At 40.2% G+C, this 20,042-nt stretch overlaps 1 protein-coding gene across 3 annotated transcripts in view; it reads right to left on the bottom strand.

Annotated features, from left to right (window-relative positions):
• LOC120565420 (NACHT, LRR and PYD domains-containing protein 12-like) overlaps window positions 1-20,042 on the bottom strand; it is a 54,775-nt gene that overhangs the window by 18,901 nt on the left and 15,832 nt on the right. For 2 of the 3 annotated variants that reach the window (XM_039811223.1, XM_039811222.1), the window contains 3 exons: window positions 19,021-19,194; window positions 16,816-16,989; window positions 15,678-16,021 (listed from right to left, as the gene is read on the bottom strand). In XM_039811223.1, the coding sequence (XP_039667157.1) occupies window positions 16,012-16,021; window positions 16,816-16,989; window positions 19,021-19,194 (358 nt within the window). In that variant the 3' untranslated portion in view covers window positions 15,678-16,011. Of the gene's footprint in view, window positions 1-503; window positions 602-939; window positions 1,087-15,677; window positions 16,022-16,815; window positions 16,990-19,020; window positions 19,195-20,042 lie in introns of those variants that run through there. The other variant, XM_039811221.1, reaches the window with a different exon arrangement.

Below are 20,042 nucleotides of genomic sequence, written 5' to 3' on the forward strand. Positions count from 1 at the left end.
AGACAAAAAATTAATGACAGTTTCATTTTAAATGGAATCTTTTTATATAGTGCTTTTTCTAGTCTTAACAACTACTCAAAGCGCTTTTACACAGTACAGGAACCATTCACCACTCACAGACATTCGTACACTGTGGCCGAGGTGCCACCTGCTTATCAGACAAACACTCACACACATTTACACTCCGATGCACAGCATCAGGGGCAACTCGGGGTTCAGTGTCTTGCCCAAGGACACTTCGACATTGGACTGCAGGGCCAGGGATTGAACCACCAACCTTTCCATTGGCAGGCGACGGCTCTACCACTGAGCCACAGTTAGCTAAATATTTCCGTTCAACTAACTCACTTTCTTGATGAGTTGATATCGCTAATCAATGAGAAAAAAACGATATGTTGTGCAGCCCTAGTCTGTGCTGTCTGACTCAACAAATGCCTCAGTATTCCAACAACCAGTGGTGTGTTCAGACATGAAGACATCAGCAGACAGATGGACAGACTTACTTTGTTCAGAGCTGTTCTGATTGGCTGTCTGCAGTCCAGCTCTGGTTCTGGGTGTAGACGACTGCTCCTCCTCAGAAACATCACTCCTCTTCCTCTCTCTGTGAAAACATTTCTTCATCACTAAAATAATTTGTTGATTGTTGTTGAAACATATCAAGATTTGGCCAAACTGTCTAGAGTCAGTTAGTTTTCAACAGAGGTTAGAAGTGGTCTGAATATTGAGGAAGACCAGTATGTAACAGTGGCCTCTCAGGTTCAAGTCCAGACTGTTTCCTTTTTTTAGGATAGGAAAGCTGAAAATATTTGTTCTTGGCCTTCAGGAGAAAATTTATTAAAACTTTAATATACCAACACACAATCATTAGAAAAATCAAAACAAACACGGCAGAGAAAACTGAAAATGAATCATTAAATGAGTTAGTAACAGTTGTCTTACTTTGTGTCTGAAGGTCCAGGTTCATTACTGAAGAATGGAAGATACCCTTTGGCCCAGTCATTCTTCATAGACAGACAGCCAGATACTACAGACTCTGCTCCGTCCTCCTCTTCCTCCAAATCACTCATCTTCTGATCTGAAGTCAGTCTGAGAGGGAAAACAGGAACACTGACTGGGAGCTCACAACATTTAGAGGAAACAAGTTTGTTCAGGGGTCAAAAACAGGGCGCAACAATCAGGAACTAACACATACACATAGGCGCGGGAAGTAGGGGTGCTGGAGGTGCTGCAGCACCCCCTGTTGGTGCAGCAGCACCCCCTGTTGGCAAACTGCGATCAAGCCCAGATTACCCCATCGGCATTAATTATTATGGTGATTATCCAATCAGAATAAAATAAAAGTTGTTTACAAAAAATTAAGTCTCGTGATTGTGTGTTTTATAAGTCAGTATGATGACTGGACAGGTAATGATTGGGAGAAGGCCGCATGCACTGTGTAGATTGGCTAATGATAAAGCTGGGTGGGCATAGAGCAGGTTGTTTACATCGTACTGATTCAAGATCAGCTTTCTAAGAACGAGTTGAGATTGAAAGAGTGGAATTGATTTGTAACTGATCCCCGGTCAGATTGGGGTGTCTAAGCGAGTGAAAGTGTGGAAAAGGAAGAGAAAGAAGCGGCTGCTATAAAAAATGTCCCACGCATACTCAATACTCAAAACATACATATGAATGATGAAGAGGAGGATGTTGAGGAGCTAGCCAGCTTTAGCTTGGAAGAATCGCTGCCTTCTACCAGCTACACTCAGCCACAGCTAACAGTTGCCAACGTTAACTTTAGCAAAGTTTTTGTGGAAAAAGACAGAGATGAGGCCGGCGGTCATTACAGAACAAGGTAATAGCAACTCAGGTACCATCATCTCTGAAGACCCTGCACTACGGGGACCGATTACAGAGACTGTCCGGGAGGAACTTATACCCAGAGGGATATTAGCCTTTCAGAATCGGCGGCTAAATATCCAGCATCTCGGAGGGGGAACGATCAAGGCTGGTGGCAGAAAGACCCGCTCTTTCGAGGCACTGGCCCGACACCTTCACCACGGTGAAACTGTACCACGGGAGTGGATTCTATATTCACTGTCCACCGGAGACATTTATTGCGTTGCCTGTAAAGTGCTACCAACACACAGCAACGCATCTGTAGTAGGGTTTAGCGAGCTGCTGAGGGAGCTGGACTTTGAGGATTTGATCTGTGACTTTGCAAATAAAAAGACAAGAAATTAGAACTTCTAAAGGTAAGAGCTATTTCGCTATCTGTAAATTGAGTAGGCTAATATCTGCTGTGACCGTGTGACCAGATAATGTACATATTTAGTTTAGTTTATTGAAATGCCATGCATATCAGACGTGTATTGCATCATACTTTTGTGATGCTGCTATTGGCCTGTGTGAGACTTAGTTGTCAAGTGCAGTAGCCTATATGTTGGCTTTTGCAGTTTGTGAAGTTGCAGCTGACTTAGTGACTGTTATTTTGCAACCTGCGCTCAACTGTGATGTGTGATGGCATTGTTGTATCTTCAGTCAATCACGTTTCAGAATTACTATTGTGCTTTCTGCTTGGGTGATTAGTGAATACTATATCGCCATAGTCTTGAGCCATACAACGCTTTGGTATGATTTAATTCATTGTAACGTTGTCTTGGGATGTGTGAGTCAGATGGCAGTACTTGGTTTATTGAACTGGAAAGGCATACTTGATGCCTGCTCAGCTGGACTAGTCATTTATCTTCTTTATTTTTTTATTATTTTTTATTCGATAGTGACAGTGGATAGACAGGAAAGGGGGAGAGAAAGAGAGGGAATGACATGCAGCAAAGGGCCGCAGGTCAGATTCAAACCCGGGCCGCTGCAAAGGACTACATAGCCTACATAGGGCACAAGCTCTTACTGGGGGAGTTAGAGGCCACCCCAAGTCATTCATCTTTTGGCCATTAGTGATTTGGCATGTGATTTATTTATGCCTATTATAAAGAAACAAATAGGCTAGTCTGTAACTTTAGAATTTGTCACATACTTCGCTGTTCGATGTTCTGAGTTTACTGTGCAGTACGCACCGTACCGTGTAGCCTACTTCATGGAGGGGGGCGGGAGAGGCAGAGGTAGAGTGGTCTGTGGTAAACTGAACTCTTTCTGTTTCAGGGTGTTCTCCCTTTTCTCATGAGCCTGGGGCTGCGTTACGTGGTTCAAAACCTCTTTCACTTCCTCTCAGCACTTCCCCTCAGCACACACCTGCAGCCATCTTAACTGTCCTTCCAATTGTCTGAAAAACCGAGTGAACTTTGTGAGATCAACCCTTGGAGGGGTATATGCTAGACCAGATCCGCTAGACGTGTCAACATAAAAGGACATCCCTCAGGGCCAGTCTTATTCTGCCTCTGATTGGCTTACCCTGGTATTTTTTACCCGTAATCCTAACCAATCCTCACTCCCTATGCCTAAACCTAACTATGTCAACCATTTGACGTAGATTTAGCATCTACCCCTCAGAGGGCTGAGGGAACGAGTATACAAGGATGGTCACTCCAGAGGTTATCACCCACAACGCATTGCAGTTATGCATTTGGTGCAAGAAAAGCCCTCCATGGTTAGGTGGCAGTGATGTACAACCGGTGAAACTCTGTTGCTGATGTAGGAGCTGTAACTAAGAAGGGACAATGCTTCATACGTACCTGAAGAATGTACTTCTCACATTAAACCTGTCTAAACTGGGACACTTTGCGCGTGACCGTAGTGCTCGTGCACGCACACGCTTTTTAACGTGAACATGTGCCAGCCCAGGTCAGACATAGACTCAGACAGATTAGACATAATTTTCCCAACAGCACACATAGTCCTACTGCGCACAAAATAATGGGGTATCTCAGTGAATATTCATGAATTTTCTTGGTATGTAGCCTACATATCTAAGAAATAATATTAAAAGACATTGCATGAGTTTCGTGGGGGACCAACTTTATTTTTCTGAATTAAAGCTTTCTTTTGGAAAATGTACCCACTGAACTTGTGAAAAGGTATTTTTCATTGCATGGTACTAAACGAATTATTTGGAACTGCTGCCACAGGCTTGAACTAAAGTTATGGTAACACTTTACGGGAAGGGTACATGAATTATGAATTAATGCATGAATTAATTCATGATTTGTGCATTACTTCATTCCTTTATATCTTATGAATCATCAGGAATTGACATGAGTTCAATAACCTGGTTTGCCTTACATCACTTTGATTATTTTGAATGGTTTTGTAAAGAAAACAACTTTGTTCAGGGGTCAAAAACAGGAAGCAACGATCAGGAACTAACACATACACAGAGTATACAGTACGATAAAACCAGCCATCACTCCGTCAGTTGTCATGGAGGGAATCATGAAATCTAGAATTTAAAAAGCTATAAGACAGATTCCATAGAGCCAGTCAGTTCTAAAAGCTAACAGTAAAATAATACATGTTGGATTAACACTCACCTCTCAGCACATACCCGCAGCCATCTTAAGTGTGGTTCCAATTGTCTGAAAAACTGAGTGAACTTGGTGAGATCAACCCTTGGAGGGGTATATGCTAGACCGGATCCGCTAGATATTGTCAACATCAAACGACATGCCTCAGGGCCAGCCTTATTCTGCCTCTGATTGGCTTACCCTGGTATTCTTACCCGTAACCCTAACCAATCATCACTCCCTATGCCTAAACCTAACTATGTCAACCATTTGATGTAGATTAAGCATCTTCTCCTCGGAAGAATGAGGGACAGAACATACAACGATGGTCACTCCAGAGGTTGATATCACCCACAACGCATTGCAGTTATGCATTTGGTGCAAGAAAATTCCTCCATGGTTAGGTGGCAGTGATGTACAACCGGTAAATCTCCTGTTGCTGATGTAGGAGCTGTAAGTAAGAAGGGACAATGCTTCATACCTACCTGAAGAATGACTTCCAATGTTAAACCTGTCTAAACCTATACTTACATTTCCATTGCATATAGTACCTGTTAAACTAAAATTGTTTTGAAATAGCAGTCCTAGTTTGTTACTGTTTACCACAACCACTGCTAGGTATCAGAACAGGTCACAACCACTGCTAGGTATCAGTACAGGTCACAACCACTGCTAGGTATCAGTACAGGTCACAACCACAGCTGTAGTAGGAGGCAGTAGAGAGAGAACACAGGCATTGTGGTTGGTAATGATGGTAACACGGGTGAGAAGAAGAAAAACCAAAAGGTACGCTGTATTCGCTGCAGTGGGTCTAAAAAAAGTGATGAAATAACAAACTGAGTTCACAAGCACCGTTTCACGAGTATGTACATGTGTAATACTGACACCAAGGAGAAGATGAATGAATGACACATTTTGACTTTTTAGCTTCCTCATTGTTTGCTTGATATTGTACTGAAACATGTAATATATCTAATGCCAGTTAATATGTATGTTTAGAAAATAAGATGCATCAAACACACAGCAGTAACATTTTCAGAACATGCACTCACTACCTTATAGGGAAGCCGATGTAAACTAACTGGAATCGTGGTGCAACAAATTGCTGAGAGAGAAACAAACCTAATATGCACTAGCCGTTTTTATTATTAGTACATTTTATATTCACAAATGTCGTTTTTTTAAGATGACTCCAAGATTTGTTGCCTTTAAAAATTATTTTAAAGTGCCCATATTATGAAAAAATCTAATGAAAACTTTTTCTGGGATTTGGGGTGTTATTTTGTGTCTCTGGTGCTTCCACACACATACAGACTTGGAAAAAAAAACAACCGCCGCCGTGTTTGATCCATATGACCAATCAAAAACATGTACAGGTCTACAAAAGCCCCATATTTTACACAATAAGTAATGAAAATAATGATAATCCTATAGAAATAAGAATAGCACAGACACGGTTTTACAGACAAAAAGCAATTCAGTCGCTGCTTCCTAAAACAGGAAGGAAAGCTGGCAAAAAAAACTGCTGACGCTACCAATTATACTTAAATTACAAGACTCATCAATATCACTACCACATGAGTCAGGACCAACATCTGACCATAATTACACTTGTTGCTTTCCATAAACTGTCGTTGCTTTAGCCTGTTATTTCAGTTGCAACCCTGGCAGTGGGAAGCCATCGTGAGAGCAAATAAAAAATATGAAAACATAATTCAATCTGATGTGTCGCATTGGCAACACACAGCTCAAGAAGCTTAAAAAGATGCTTAATTCCCACCACTGAAAATCTATATCATTCATAAAAATACCCATCATGGAATGTTAACGGGTTGTTGGTCTCTAGATGCTTTATCTTATCTGAGCACACCTCTCTCTCTCTGCACCGAGCTCCACCGGATCATCTAAGAACGGTGACGCTGTTATCAACCGAGTATGAATTGGTCAGTAGGCGGTGCTTTTACACTGGTTGATCACTAATCTCCAGCATAACCTGATCCCGAGATTTTGAGGTTAAAATTTAAACCTTTAAAAATATTTTAAACAATATGATTAATTACTTTTTTATACCTTAACCTTTTACATACACATTTATTTAATTGTATTCAGTGTAGGATTTGATTGTATTTTTTAATCTTTATTTTCTTGTTTTTTCATGTGTACTGTATTTTGTATTAATGTCTACAGCTATATTTGTAATGTTTTTATATTTAATAGTAGTCAGTATCTGTTCCTCTCCTAAAACATGTTTCAGGGTGAGTTTTCCACCCATGACTCAGCATGAGAACACTAATGCACGTGAAGAATCCAGGTCATGTAGAAGTGATTTACAGTCTGGAATTTCAGGTGACTCTGATGGGATTTTAAAGTTGCTCTATGCCGCCTTCTTGTGGTCACATGTGATATTACATCTGCATTACATACTTGGAACTGCAGCCTCAATACTGACGGTTTAAACACATGGAAGATAAGACTAACAATAGGTGCAGAACAGTCACAAAGGGATCCAAAAGTACCACGAAAAGACTTAAAATGACTAAAAGTCCTCTTGTTCATGTAGATAGGATGGGGGGCCTCTAACATTTCAGGCCTGGCCTGTAGGGTCCGTGTACTTGGCGGCCAACGGATTTTCGTTTTGAAAGGAAAAAAACAAAAACGAAAAACGGCCAGTTTCCCAATTACCATTAAATAGGAAAACAAAAAACGGAAAACAACCCATTATCCGTTTTTTGTTTTGATATTAAAAAACGGAAAACGAAAAACTATCTCGTTATCCGATTTTCTTTGATGTGTTTGTAGATGGAACTCGGAAATTAAATTGTGTGTATAAATCTTATTCCTCATTCATTTTTTTCGTGACCCGGAAGCGATCGTAGGTAGTAAGCGGCTGCATACCCGGAAATCATTTGGACATCAATGGAGAAGGGTCCAACTGCAGCTTGCAGCAGTCGCTCACGCCACGCCCCCTGCTCACGCCACGCCCGCTCACGCCACGCCCCCGCTGGCACGCAACTTCCGACTTTCAGGGTTATAGTTTACAAGACGCAGTTTGACCATGGATGTATTAAAGCCCATGTTGCAGGTTAACATCCACTGTTGATTCATAGGTACATATAGCACTCAATATATGTATATCATTGTTAAAAATGTCTCCAAATAGTGTTAAAGGTAAACTTAGAAAATACAAAGCATCATGGGCTATGGGCTAACTTGCCAGTCCCACCTGTGAAACCCCCCGACAGTTGTAAACATATTGATTAGATATGTCACGTTTTGATGGTAGCCTACTAGCTCCAGTAACAACATATTTGTCTAGTGTTTATTTATTACTTGGACGGGGATGTTGTTCAGCTTTTCACAAGTTTAGACAGCTAACTAATGCTACGCCGACGTTTCGCTAACGTTAGCGTAAGAACGTTAGCCTAGACGGCTAGCTAGGTAAATATTACGACTGCCTTCGGAGTTTCCTATATCTGCGTCCACGTTGTCAACATAAGACCTGTGGCGTTAGTGCTCCTTTTGAACCATAATGTTATTGAATGAAACGTTAAACTTCGCTCCTACGAGATGGGTGAGTTTTTGTTAGTTACACACAAAGGTAACTGGCTATAGTTAGCCTGTACGTATGTTAGCGGACATTAGCTAAATGTTGCATAGCCAGCCAGCAGCTTCGGCAGTAGTTTCGGCGAGCTAACAACGACAGCTAACACATCCATATGTCTCCATTTCAAACATCCCTGCAGATTGACTGCTTTTAGCAGCAGAGGTTGATTGTGGGCGACATACTGTCGTGGTTAGCTCGCCGAAACTACTGCCGATTGCTGAAGTTGCTGGCTGGCTACGCAACGTTAGCTAATCCCGCTAGCATACGTACAGGCTAACTATAGTCAGTTAGCTTTGTGTGTAATGTTACAAAAACACCTATTTCATAGGAGCGAAGCTTAATATTTCATTCAATAAAAGTATGATACAAAAGGAGCACTAACGCCACATGTCTTATGTTGACAACGTGGACGCAGCTCCGAAGGCAGTTGTAATACCGGTATTTAACTAATGCTGCTGCGCAAACGTCGGCGTAGCGTTAGCTAACTAGCTAAACTTGTGAAAAGCCAACAGCATCCCCGTCCAAGCTGTGTTTCACTTTCCCTCCAATATTATTATACACATAACAAAGACACATTGACTCGGTCGAGACCAAAAGCCATATTTTTCCAGAACAGTGGCAGAAACCGTGACCGGGACAGTGAAAATATTCACTAACGTTAAACATTGTGTTTTCGTTGTTCCTGATCGTTTACATGCTTAGCTAAATAAACGATAGATGTATTTAGCTAGACAACCAAGGAGATTTAATCATTATGTCGTGCTACTAGCTAGCGCTAGCAGTTAGCCTGCTGTTTCGGGAAGAGAGCTCATCCATGTTACAAGCTTTACAGCATACAGCTGTAAAGAAGGGGGCTTTTATTTTGAAGGCAAAGAAAATAGTGAGAGGAGGGCGTGGCGTGAGCAAAGTGAGCGGAGGGCGTGGCGTGAGCAGGGGGCGTGGCGTGAGCGACTGCTGGAAGCTGCAGTTGGACCCTATTGCATCAATGAGACTGTCAGTACCCGATCCGTTCCACCTGCACAATCCGTTCTGCGCATGTGCAAGATGACACGTATGCCATGACGTAGGCGCAGATGATAATGCTGCGTTCATTCCACCACCACCTTGGAATAACGGCACCGCTTCCACCTGCACGATCCGTTCTGCACATGCGCAAGATGTTCACAAGCTAGCCTCCAGCTAACGTTAGTTAGCTAATAGCTAATTCGGCGGACCGCTAGGTGATTATAGCGGTAGCTAACGGTTAATACGGAGCCTCCCCACCGGGAAGCTAACGTTAGTTTAGCTAACGGTTAATTCGGCGGACCGCTAGGTGATTATAGCGGTCTGCCGTTAGCCTCCACCGGGAAGCTAACATTAGTTTAGCTAACGGTTAATTTGGCTAACCGCTAGCTGATTGCAGCGGTCTGCCGTTAGCCTCCACAGTTAAGCTAACGTTAGTTTAGCTAACAGCTAATTCAGCTAACCGCTAGCTGAGACAGCATGTAAACTTTAAAAGACCCTCAAAATAAAACTTGAAAATAAACGTTAACATATATAACAGCTGTTACGTCAGTTCTACTTTACTTGTGCTCATTTAAAATACAATCACTCAATACTTGTCTTTATTGTTATTACTGTAAAGTCTTAATGTAGCTGTAGCTGCTTTTCCCATTAAGTTTGACTTAACGTTATTGTAGACTGAATCTAGCTGCAGAAACAACGTAACCAGTGGGGCGGTGCCTGTTATTTCGAGGTTGCATGAACGCAGCATTATCATCTGCGCCTACGTCATGGCATACGTGTCATCTTGCACATGCGCAGAACGGATTGTGCAGGTGGAACGGATCGGGTACTGACAGAGACCATGGACAGTTAGAAGGATACGGACGTAAACATGTTTTTAGACGAATATGCTAGTTTTATATTAGAAAACCGAAAGAATGGGATGTCTTGTGGGGATGTAGCAGCTGCGCTGGGTTCACAGTTTGGAACGATACGGGGGTTTTCTGAGAGGAGTGTGCGGAGCCGGTGTGCTCAGCTGGGACTTGTGGCGAAACACAAGTTGACTTTTATTATGAAGTGGGCACAGGAGATTAGCGCTGACCGCTCTCATTCATCAAAAATGAGTCTACACAACAAGACAACCATCATAGTCTAATAATAATAATAATAATGAAGCGAAAACATTTTAAAAATTTCTCATTTCCATTGCCATTGCTTTGGCAAATATCTGTCAAACAAACTAAAATCGAAACCATGATTTGGCTTTCCCTTATCAAATCGATCAAGGAAATAGAAAGTGAAGTGAAACAGCTGCTGCAGGCTGAACCAGTCCGTCAGCATCAAAGATGAATAAACTCCAACTCTCATGCTTTGATAGCTTTACTAAAAAGTCCTTTCCTGTCATAATCCTGCAGGACTGGTTTTTGCATTATTAAACATGCTAAATGTTCAATGTTGCATTCACAGTGCGACACGTCCGGAGCAGAGACCTCACTAGGATTTAAAGACAGGAGGTGATTAGCCCCCAGGGTATTTGTAACTTGTGTTTTGCAAAATCTTTGCACTCACTTCTTCTGTTACTTCATTATTGCCACGAAAGGGGATTCCCTGTCTCCCTAACATGGAAGTGACTGCAACAATTCGCCTTAGATACTCTCTTCTCTCCGCTATCTCACTTGCTATCATCTGTGCAATGTCTCCCTGTCCCTCTCATTCATCAAAAATGAGTCTACACAACAAGACAACCATCATAGTCTAATAATAATAATAATAATGTGCGGAGTTGGTGTGCTCAGCAGGGACTTGTCAGGGACTTCTGTCCTGATGGCCAACTTGAAGTTGAAATCGCTGAAGATATTGCTGAGGCAAGTATTTTTTTTTTTTTTTTTAATCAATCGCCGTTTACCGCTTTTGTTAAACATACAAATGAATGCTACTCTTAAAGTAAATAAAAAGCTGACCACAGCTAGGCCGACATGCAGACCAGGGCTAGGTCTATGCAATTTTTAGATTTAAATAAATCAGCAGAAGTGAAAAGAGTAAAAAAATTTTCTACTTAAGTAAAAGTACTGTTACTTTGTTGTTTACTCAAGTACAAGTAAAATTACTAGTAAAAGTAGCTCATTTAAAATGTAGGCCTACTGACTTAGGTAGTTACTTTTTTAACCTCCAAAAATCACATTTATATTGATTTTATATCTTATTTATACTAATTATAGCCCTGTTTGTTTGACATGTATTAAATCGGAGTCTTTTGCAATTTGATAAGGGAAAGCCATATCATGGTTTCGATTTTAGTTTGTTTGACAGATATTTGCCAAAGCAATGGCAATGAAAATGAGAAGTTTTGAAAATGTTTTCGCTTCATTATTATTATTATTAGACTATGATGGTTGTCTTGTTGTGTAGACTCATTTTTGATGAATGAGAGCGGTCAGCGCTAATCTCCTGTGACCACTTCATAATAAAAGTCAACTTGTGTTTCGCCACAAGTCCCTGCTGAGCACACCACCTCCGCACACTCCTCTCAGAAACCCCCGTATCGTTCCAAACTGTGAACCCAACGCAGCTGCTATATCCCCACAAGACATCCCATTCTTTCGGTTTTCTAATATAAAACTAGCATATTCGTCTAAAAACATTTTTACGTCCGTATCATTCTAACTGTCCATGGTCTCATTGATGTCCAAATGATTTCCGGGTATGCAGCCGCTTACTACCTACGATCGCTTCCGGGTCACGAAAAAAATTAATGAGGAATAAGATTTATACACACAATTTAATTTCCGAGTTCCATCTACAAACATATCAAAGAAAGTCGGATAACGAGATAGTTTTTCGTTTTCCGTTTTTTAATATCAAAACAAAAAACAAATAATGGGTTGTTTTCCGTTTTTTGTTTTCCTATTTACTAATGGTAATTGGGAAACTGGCGTTTTTCGTTTTTGTTTTTTTCCTTTCAAAACGAAAATCCGTTGGCCGCCAAGTACACGGACCCTACAGGCCAGGCCTGAAATGTTAGAGGCCCCCCATCCTATCTACATGAACAAGAGGACTTTTAGTCATTTTAAGTCTTTTCGTGGTATTTTTGGATCCCTTTGTGACTGTTCTGCACCTATTGTTAGTCTTATCTTCTTATGTTTCTTTGTAGCATTTTGTGTCTTTGTCATTTTGGGTCATTTTTTAGTTTTTACCTTCTGTCCTTTTTATTGCGTCTCTGACGTTTTTGTGGCTGTTTGTGGTTTTTGACATTTTTTTTTTGAGACTTCCCCATTTTCTGACATTTTAGAGACCAAAAACCTAATCCATTCATCCAGAAAATACTCCACTGATTACTCCACGACAACAGATTCAAACAGAAACATTCAAACGTCTCAAAATAATCACAATCAGACATTTTTGGAAATTTTCCTCATATCGTGCAGAGACAGCTCATGTAGTAAAAGCTCGAAAATAAATATAAAGATTTGTGCAGATTAATTAAAAGCTTCAAAGATTTGCGACGTATTAATATATATGGTCAGAACACATAGATACAGTGCCTTGCGAAAGTATTCGGCCCCCTTGAACGTTTCGACCTTTTGCCACATTTCAGGCCTCAAACATAAAGATATAAAACTGTAATTTTTTGTGAAGAATCAACAACAAGTGGGTCCCAATCATGAAGTGGAACGAAATTCATTGGCTATTTCAAACTTTTTTAACAAATAAAAAACTGAAAAAGTGGCGTGCAAAATTATTCAGCCCCTTTACTTTCAGTGCAGCAAACTCTCTCCAGAAGTTCAGTGAGGATCTCTGAATGATCCAATGTTGACCTAAATGACTAATGATGATAAATAGAATCCAGCTGTGTGTAATCAAGTCTCCGTATAAATGCACCTGCTCTGTGATAGTCTCAGAGGTCCGTGTAAAGCGCAGAGAGCATCATGAAGAACAAGGAAAACACCAGGCAGGTCCGAGATACTGTTGTGGAGAAGTTTATAGCCGGATTTGGATACAAAAAGATTTCCCAAGCTTTAAACATCCCAAGGAGCACTGTGCAAGCGATAATATTGAAATGGAAGGAGTATCAGACCACTACAAATCTACGAAGACCCGGCCGTCCCTCTAAACTTTCAGCTCATACAATGAGAAGACTGATCAGAGATGCAGCCAAGAGGCCCATGAACACTCTGGATGAACTGCAGAGATCTACAGCTGAGGTGGGAGACTCTGTCCATAGGACAACAATCAGTCGTATACTGCACAAATCTGGCCTTTATGGAAGAGTGGCAAGAAGAAAGCCATTTCTTAAAGATATCCATAAAAAGTGTCGTTTAAACCTGGGAGACACCTGGGAGACACACCAAACATGTGGAAGAAGGTGCTGTGGTCAGATGAAACCAAAATCGAACTTTTTGGCAACAATGCAAAACGTTATGTTTGGCGTGAAAGCAACACCGCTCATCACCCTGAACACACCATCCCCACTGTCAAACATGGTGGTGGCAGCATCATGGTTTGGGCCTGCTTTTCTTCAGCAGGGACAGGGAAGATGGTTAAAATTGATGGGAAGATGGATGGAGCCAAATACAGGACCATTCTGGAAGAAAACCTGATGGAGTCTGCAAAAGACCTGAGACTGGCGGCAGATTTGTCTTCCAACAAGACAATGATCCAAAACATAAAGCAAAATCTACAATGGAATGGTTCACAAATAAACATATCCAGGTGTTAGAATGGCCAAGTCAAAGTCCAGACCTGAATCCAATCGAGAATCTGTGGAAAGAACTGAAAACTGCTGTTCACAAACGCTCTCCATCCAACCTCACTGAGCTCGAGCTGTTTTGCAAGGAGGAATGGGCAAAAATGTCAGTCTCTCGATGTGCAAAACTGATAGAGACATACCCCAAGCGACTTACAGCTGTAATCGCGAGCAAAAGGGGGGCGCTACAAAGTATTAACTTAAAAGGGGCTGAATAATTTTGCACGCCCAATATTTCAGTTTTTTATTTGTTTAAAAGGTTTGAAATATCCAATAAATTTCGTTCCACTTCATGATTGTGTCCCACTTGTTGTTGATTCTTCACAAAAAATTACAGTTTTATATCTTTATGTTTGAGGCCTGAAATGTGGCAAAAGGTCGAAAAGTTCAAGGGGGCCGAATACTTTCGCAAGGCACTGTATATAAACGTATTTATATCTATGGTCTAACGAGCGCCCGCACAGTATGTGGTGAAAACGGTTAGGGTTAGGGATGAGGCTCACCCCTAACCCTAACCCTTTTCCCCATGGATATATTTCTTATTATATATTCTAAAATAAAGAGTTAAAAGCCTGGAACCAAGCCAACTAGCTATGATATCATTTGTGACCATAAAGCATTTGATTCAACCCAAAAGAAAAATGTTAAAACTAAAAAAGTCAAAGGAACAAGACTGTAGAGAAAGGACCAGAGACCTGTTATTAGAACTGGATACAGCATAATTAACCGCACTCAGCCAACCCGTTGTCACTCCCAACTCGTACAATAAAATATAATGTGCTGGCTCAGCCTTTCCACTGATTTTGTCCAATGGACACTCACGGTATTGCAGCTAAAAGAGAAACACTATTGGGCAGATTCAGCGGCCGCAGATCACAGAAGGAAACCCGTGAGATTAGTAACTTTTTTAGCATATGCGTCAGTAGAGCAACTCTCATAAGAATGAACAGGGCTAAAATGGTATTTCAATATCAGGATTTTTTATTTTTCTGCAATAATACAAACTGTTACAATTAGGGCTGGTTATTATCGCGTTAACTCATTAATTAATTAACGCCGAAATTATTTTTTATATAATTTTATATATATATACATACATACAGTATGTATAACAAATAGGATAACATGAATGCCCTGGCAGTGGCAATAAGCTTTAATTTTGTATTTGCTTTGATTACATTGTTTAAGTTGAGATTTACACTAAATATTTTATGTAACTGCTACTGTATAAACAAAGTGCTGATGTTAAGTGTTTGCAAAACAAATGTTATGGCAATTTTGTTCATATGGCAGAACATTTCAAATAAAATTTAGCTATACACTACTTTTGAATTCATTATTGGATTTTGCGTAAAAACAATGCAATTAATCGCGATTAATCAGGTAAATCATGCGATTGCCCAGCACTAGTTACAATATGAGATACAAATATGTAATGCAATATAAACAGTATATGACATTTCACTAATAATCATACTAACGTTTAAAGTTGTATTATATTTATTGGCTTATTGATTTAATGTCAAAAGAAAAGAAGTTAATACAACAAGTTATTAAGGTGTTCTGGTTAAAGACAGCACTGTCTTTTCACCAAAATCCAGAGATAGTATAACTGATTATATTATTATATAAGTTTGCTGGTATTCAGTGTTTTTACAAAAAACAAGAGTCAGAATAATGTTTCTATTGGAGCTTGGATTAAATCAAAACCTTCGGTACGAAGTACACACAAAGATACTCTGGTAAGAGCCAATGAGGTTTAACCATGTATCAGCTAATTTAAATAGCTCACGTTACTGTATTGTGTCAACAGTTAACTGCATTTAATATTGTATGTTGAGTTTTCTTTTGCAGGGTGCAAATGTTCCACAAAAACAAGTTCCTTCCTGAGACTATTTAGCAGAGCCACCATCGCTGAGTCTGGAGCTTAGCGCCGACAGAAACCATTGTGATTGGTTTAAAGAAATGCAAACAATCCAGAGAGTTTTTTTTCCTCCAATCCCAGAATGCATCTGTTGTGTAGCCAGACCTGACTCCATAGCTCTGTAGAGATAGAGCTGGACATTAGAGACTAAGTGTGGAGCAGAAGGAGTGGAGGAGTCTCAGTGTGTCTGCAGAGACTGTGTAGAAGGACAGAGCAGCAGCAGAGCAGTCCAGATACACTGATGATACTCTGTCAGATCCAGAGGAACACACAGGGATGATGGAGGACTCCACATACGGTCTCAACACATCCTCCTTTCTGGTCACTCCCATCTGATGAGAGAAGAACAACAGAGGAGATAAATGAGTGTTTCCAGAGACTCTGTTCATCAGCTGTCAGTCAGTGAAGCAGCACATCCAGTATAAAGAGCAGCAGAGACTTCAGTCCTGTTCAGACACCAAGTGGAGCGGCTGTTTAGTGCAGCCTGCTTCCTTTCAGCTCTCATGTTAATGTGTTGCAGTGAAGCTCACAGAGCTGCAGAGACTTTGGGCATCAAGTCTGTTGACTCTGCAGACTTCACTGAAGTAAACAGTGGAAATAAACTGCTGAATGGCATCATTACGGCAGAAACAGAGACGATCACTGCTCACTTAAATGATGATTTACTGCTGTTGCGTTTAGAGCTGTTAAAAACCATCTGAATGTTTCATCTGCTTTTAAATATTACATGATAAATATTAAATATGGAGTCTGTTATGCAAATATTCAGACAAAACAAATGACAGAAGGACAGATATATATGATGTCAAAGAGTGAACAGGAAAACATCTGCTGGAATTACTGGACTTCAGTAGAGCTTCTGCTCTGTATGGAGACCACATGGTTACTAAATGTAATGCTGGTTCTATGAAATAAGAGCCAGTGATTTCCGGCTTCCGTCAGACTGATCTCAGAGCTGTGACAAAGATGACCTGATCAGTTGTTTAGTGTTGTAATGCGAGAACAAACACTTTGAGATCAGATTTGATGGTTGGACAGTTTGATGTCTCTTGTCTTTACTTTAATGCTAAGTGTTTAGTTCAATACTGCTGAAACCAACGTGGACTGACTCCAACCCTCTACTAACCTCAGAGTTTCCAGTCGACAGTTTGGACTTTCCACAAGATCACACAGCAGCTTCACGTCTGAATCCTGCAGCTTGTTGTATCTCAGGTCCAGCTCTCTGAAGTGGGAGGGATTGGACTTCAGAGTTAAGGCCAGAGAAACACAGCTGGTCGCTGACAAACTGCAGTGCTCCAATCTGAAATAAGAATTAATGATGAAGATAAAAATCAATTTCTAATCCAATCAATACTGTATTGATCCTTTAAATAGCTGCATTTGGAAATATGCGTTGGTTCTTTGTTTTCATCGGTGTATGTGTCTGTGTGTATTCTGAAGGATCAATATCAATGATCAGGCATTTGAAATTAACAGAAACCAAAGAAATATTTCTACTTCAGCAAGTAAACTTTATCCATTTAAAACCAATATTAGTTCAGAGGATCTTCTGTGTACAGATGTGACCATTTACCAACAATTCTAAACATTAATTTACTTTAACTAACAGTGGACATTTTCTACAGTTTCTTTAACAGACACAAGTATTTTGTGACTGCAGACTAAATTTCCTGCAAGAAACATGAAAATATGAACAACAACATTTACAACTTGATGGATTGAGTTATGTTTTTACATAAATTAGGTTCAGTCAGAGCTGAGACCTGAGAAGCACTGCTGATATCTGACAAACTTCAGTTCCACAATCTGATTATGTGACCTTAGAAGACAATCCTCCTGTTTGAAATGATCCAAATCAAAAATCTGTTCAGAGATGAAGAAGGTTCAGAATGTAGAAGTTCAGAAGATGGAGATTCTAAACACCTGAACCCAACAGGATGACATCTCTTTGTGAAAGGACGACAGGTTCTCACTCCCATCACGTCAGAAAGAGATGCATGGTCAGGTGCCTTTGGCTTTTTCCAGTACACAGCGATAAACACAAATCAACAGAGATCTCTATAATGAAACATTATGTAACAAGTGTATTAAGCGGCTGTTGTAAAGGCTAATGGTGCTCGGTTAGCACAATGAAATTTTAGAAAGCACAGCCGAAACGATTTGTCATAAACTAAGTAACAAAATTGTTAGCTACGATGCTAATGTCATTGATAATGGTCAATGGTGCTGTCACTAACGTTACTACAACCTGTAGTAACGATTTCCCCCCTTTACTAATGTACTCGGTATGTAGCATTAGCTCCTTATCTTAAAGTGATGGATCGGAGTAATTTCACCCTAGGGTCCTTTGCACCATGACCTCGAGCCAAACACCCCCCTATAAGCTTTTTTCACCTGGGTCTAACATTGGGAGAGTTAGCGTAGAGTAGCGTTATCAGCTGAATAGCTTAGCGCAGGGACTAATGGACCCACGTTTGTATCTCGTAAATGACCCTACTAATAATGCCCGAAATGATACCAAACTTCTACACTACTACAAATAGGTTATGCATTCATAAAACGATGGATTGGAAAGTCTGTAAGTACACCAGAAGTTTATGAACACTTGCCTGCTCTCTTCTCCTAGCTGCTGGTGCTGCTACCTGCAGTTAGACGAGTGCTTAGGGCCGTCTACAAATTACTACACCAAAAAGAGATACAACAAAAATATTTATTAATTTAATGATTAAATAAGGCAATGTCTCCAAACTTACCTCAGTTATTACTTGTCTCCTGTTAGTTATACTACAGCACTTACATAAAAAAAAAGTTAAATTAAAAAATATTTTTGTTGCATCTCTTTTCGGTGTTGTAATTTGTAGACGTCCCTAAGCACTCGTCTTACAGCAGCAACAACAACAGCAGAGAGCAGAAGCCAGCAGGCGTTATTTACATAAACTTCTGGTGTACTTACAAACTTTCCAATCCATCGTTTTATGAGTGCATAACCTATTTGTACTACTGTAGACGTTTGGTATCATTTCGGGCATTATTAGTGGGGTCATTTACAAGATACAAACGTGGGTCCATTAGCCCCTGCACTAAGCTATTCAGCTGATAACGCTACTCTACGCTAACTCTCCCAATGTTCGACCCAGGTGAAAAAAGCTTCTGGGGGGGTGTTTGGCTCGAGGTCGTGGTGCAAAGGACCCTAGGGTGAAATTACTCCGAATCATCACTTTAAGGCCTCACAATGCCTTGTGTTTCTCACTCCCACTACCCACTTCTCATGTGGGTAGGTCAAGGCGAGATGAGGGAAATAAGCACATATGAGCACAATACATGAACTGACCTGAGAGTCTCCAGTCTACAGTTTGGATTCTGTAGTCCAGCACACAGACGTTCCACTCCTGAATCCAGCAGGTCATTGCCACTCAGGTCCAGCCCTCTCAGATGGGAGGGATTGGACTTCAGAACTGAGGCCATGACTTCACAGTCTGTCTCAGAGAGGTCACAGCCCAAAAGTCTGTGATGACAGATAATAAAAACATTTAAAATATAATCAAATCTGACACTTTTTTCCTAAAAACATGCTATCAGATTTTGATCAAAAAGCATATTCACAAGGGTCTGATGTTTGATTCAGATATGTTGAGGTAAGAGGTCAGAGGACCCCTTTAAAAATGCCCATGCTATGCAGACAGAGATCCATTCTGGATTTGTTTAATCAATACTGGATCATTCAAATGAAAAAAAAAATCTGCTGAGCTCTCCTTCACTGGCAGAATGAACCTGGACTCTCTCATGTGTCTCAGTTTGAGTTCAGACTAAATTTGTTCAAACTGTTCAGACTGACACACTTTAAAGTTGTTGTGATTGGTGCTCAGAGAAACGCAGAAAACAAGTGATGTGAAGGGAATTTAAAACTTCAACAAATTGCCCAAAATTAACATGGTTGCATGGGTGTGCTTCACAGTTAAAATGAATTATTACTTTGATTGAACTTTGGGTGTTTTATTCAATTTTTAAGCATTTTAATTTATTTTAAAAATGGTTTCAAAACAGTATCCTGACTAAACTTTGACATAAACCAGTCTGTGATCCACTCAACATCCTCTTGTCTTTACTATTAGTCAAAATAATTCACAATTTCTGCTTTTTTAAACTAAAAATGAGTTCTAATGTCATATAAATTAGGTATATAGACCAAGATAATTTTTTAAAAGCGTAAAAAACATGACAAAAACCTTCAAAAGCAATGGAAAAGGCCAAAAATGATGAGAATAGAACCAAAAAAAGGTTCAGTTTCAATTTTGATCCCAAAGGACAACAAGTTTATGGCCAATGGCCAACAACACAAGGGTAAATAAACAC

The sequence above is a fragment of the Perca fluviatilis genome, chromosome 9 (genome assembly GCF_010015445.1).
Source record: "Perca fluviatilis chromosome 9, GENO_Pfluv_1.0, whole genome shotgun sequence".
Classification (NCBI taxonomy): domain Eukaryota; kingdom Metazoa; phylum Chordata; class Actinopteri; order Perciformes; family Percidae; genus Perca; species Perca fluviatilis.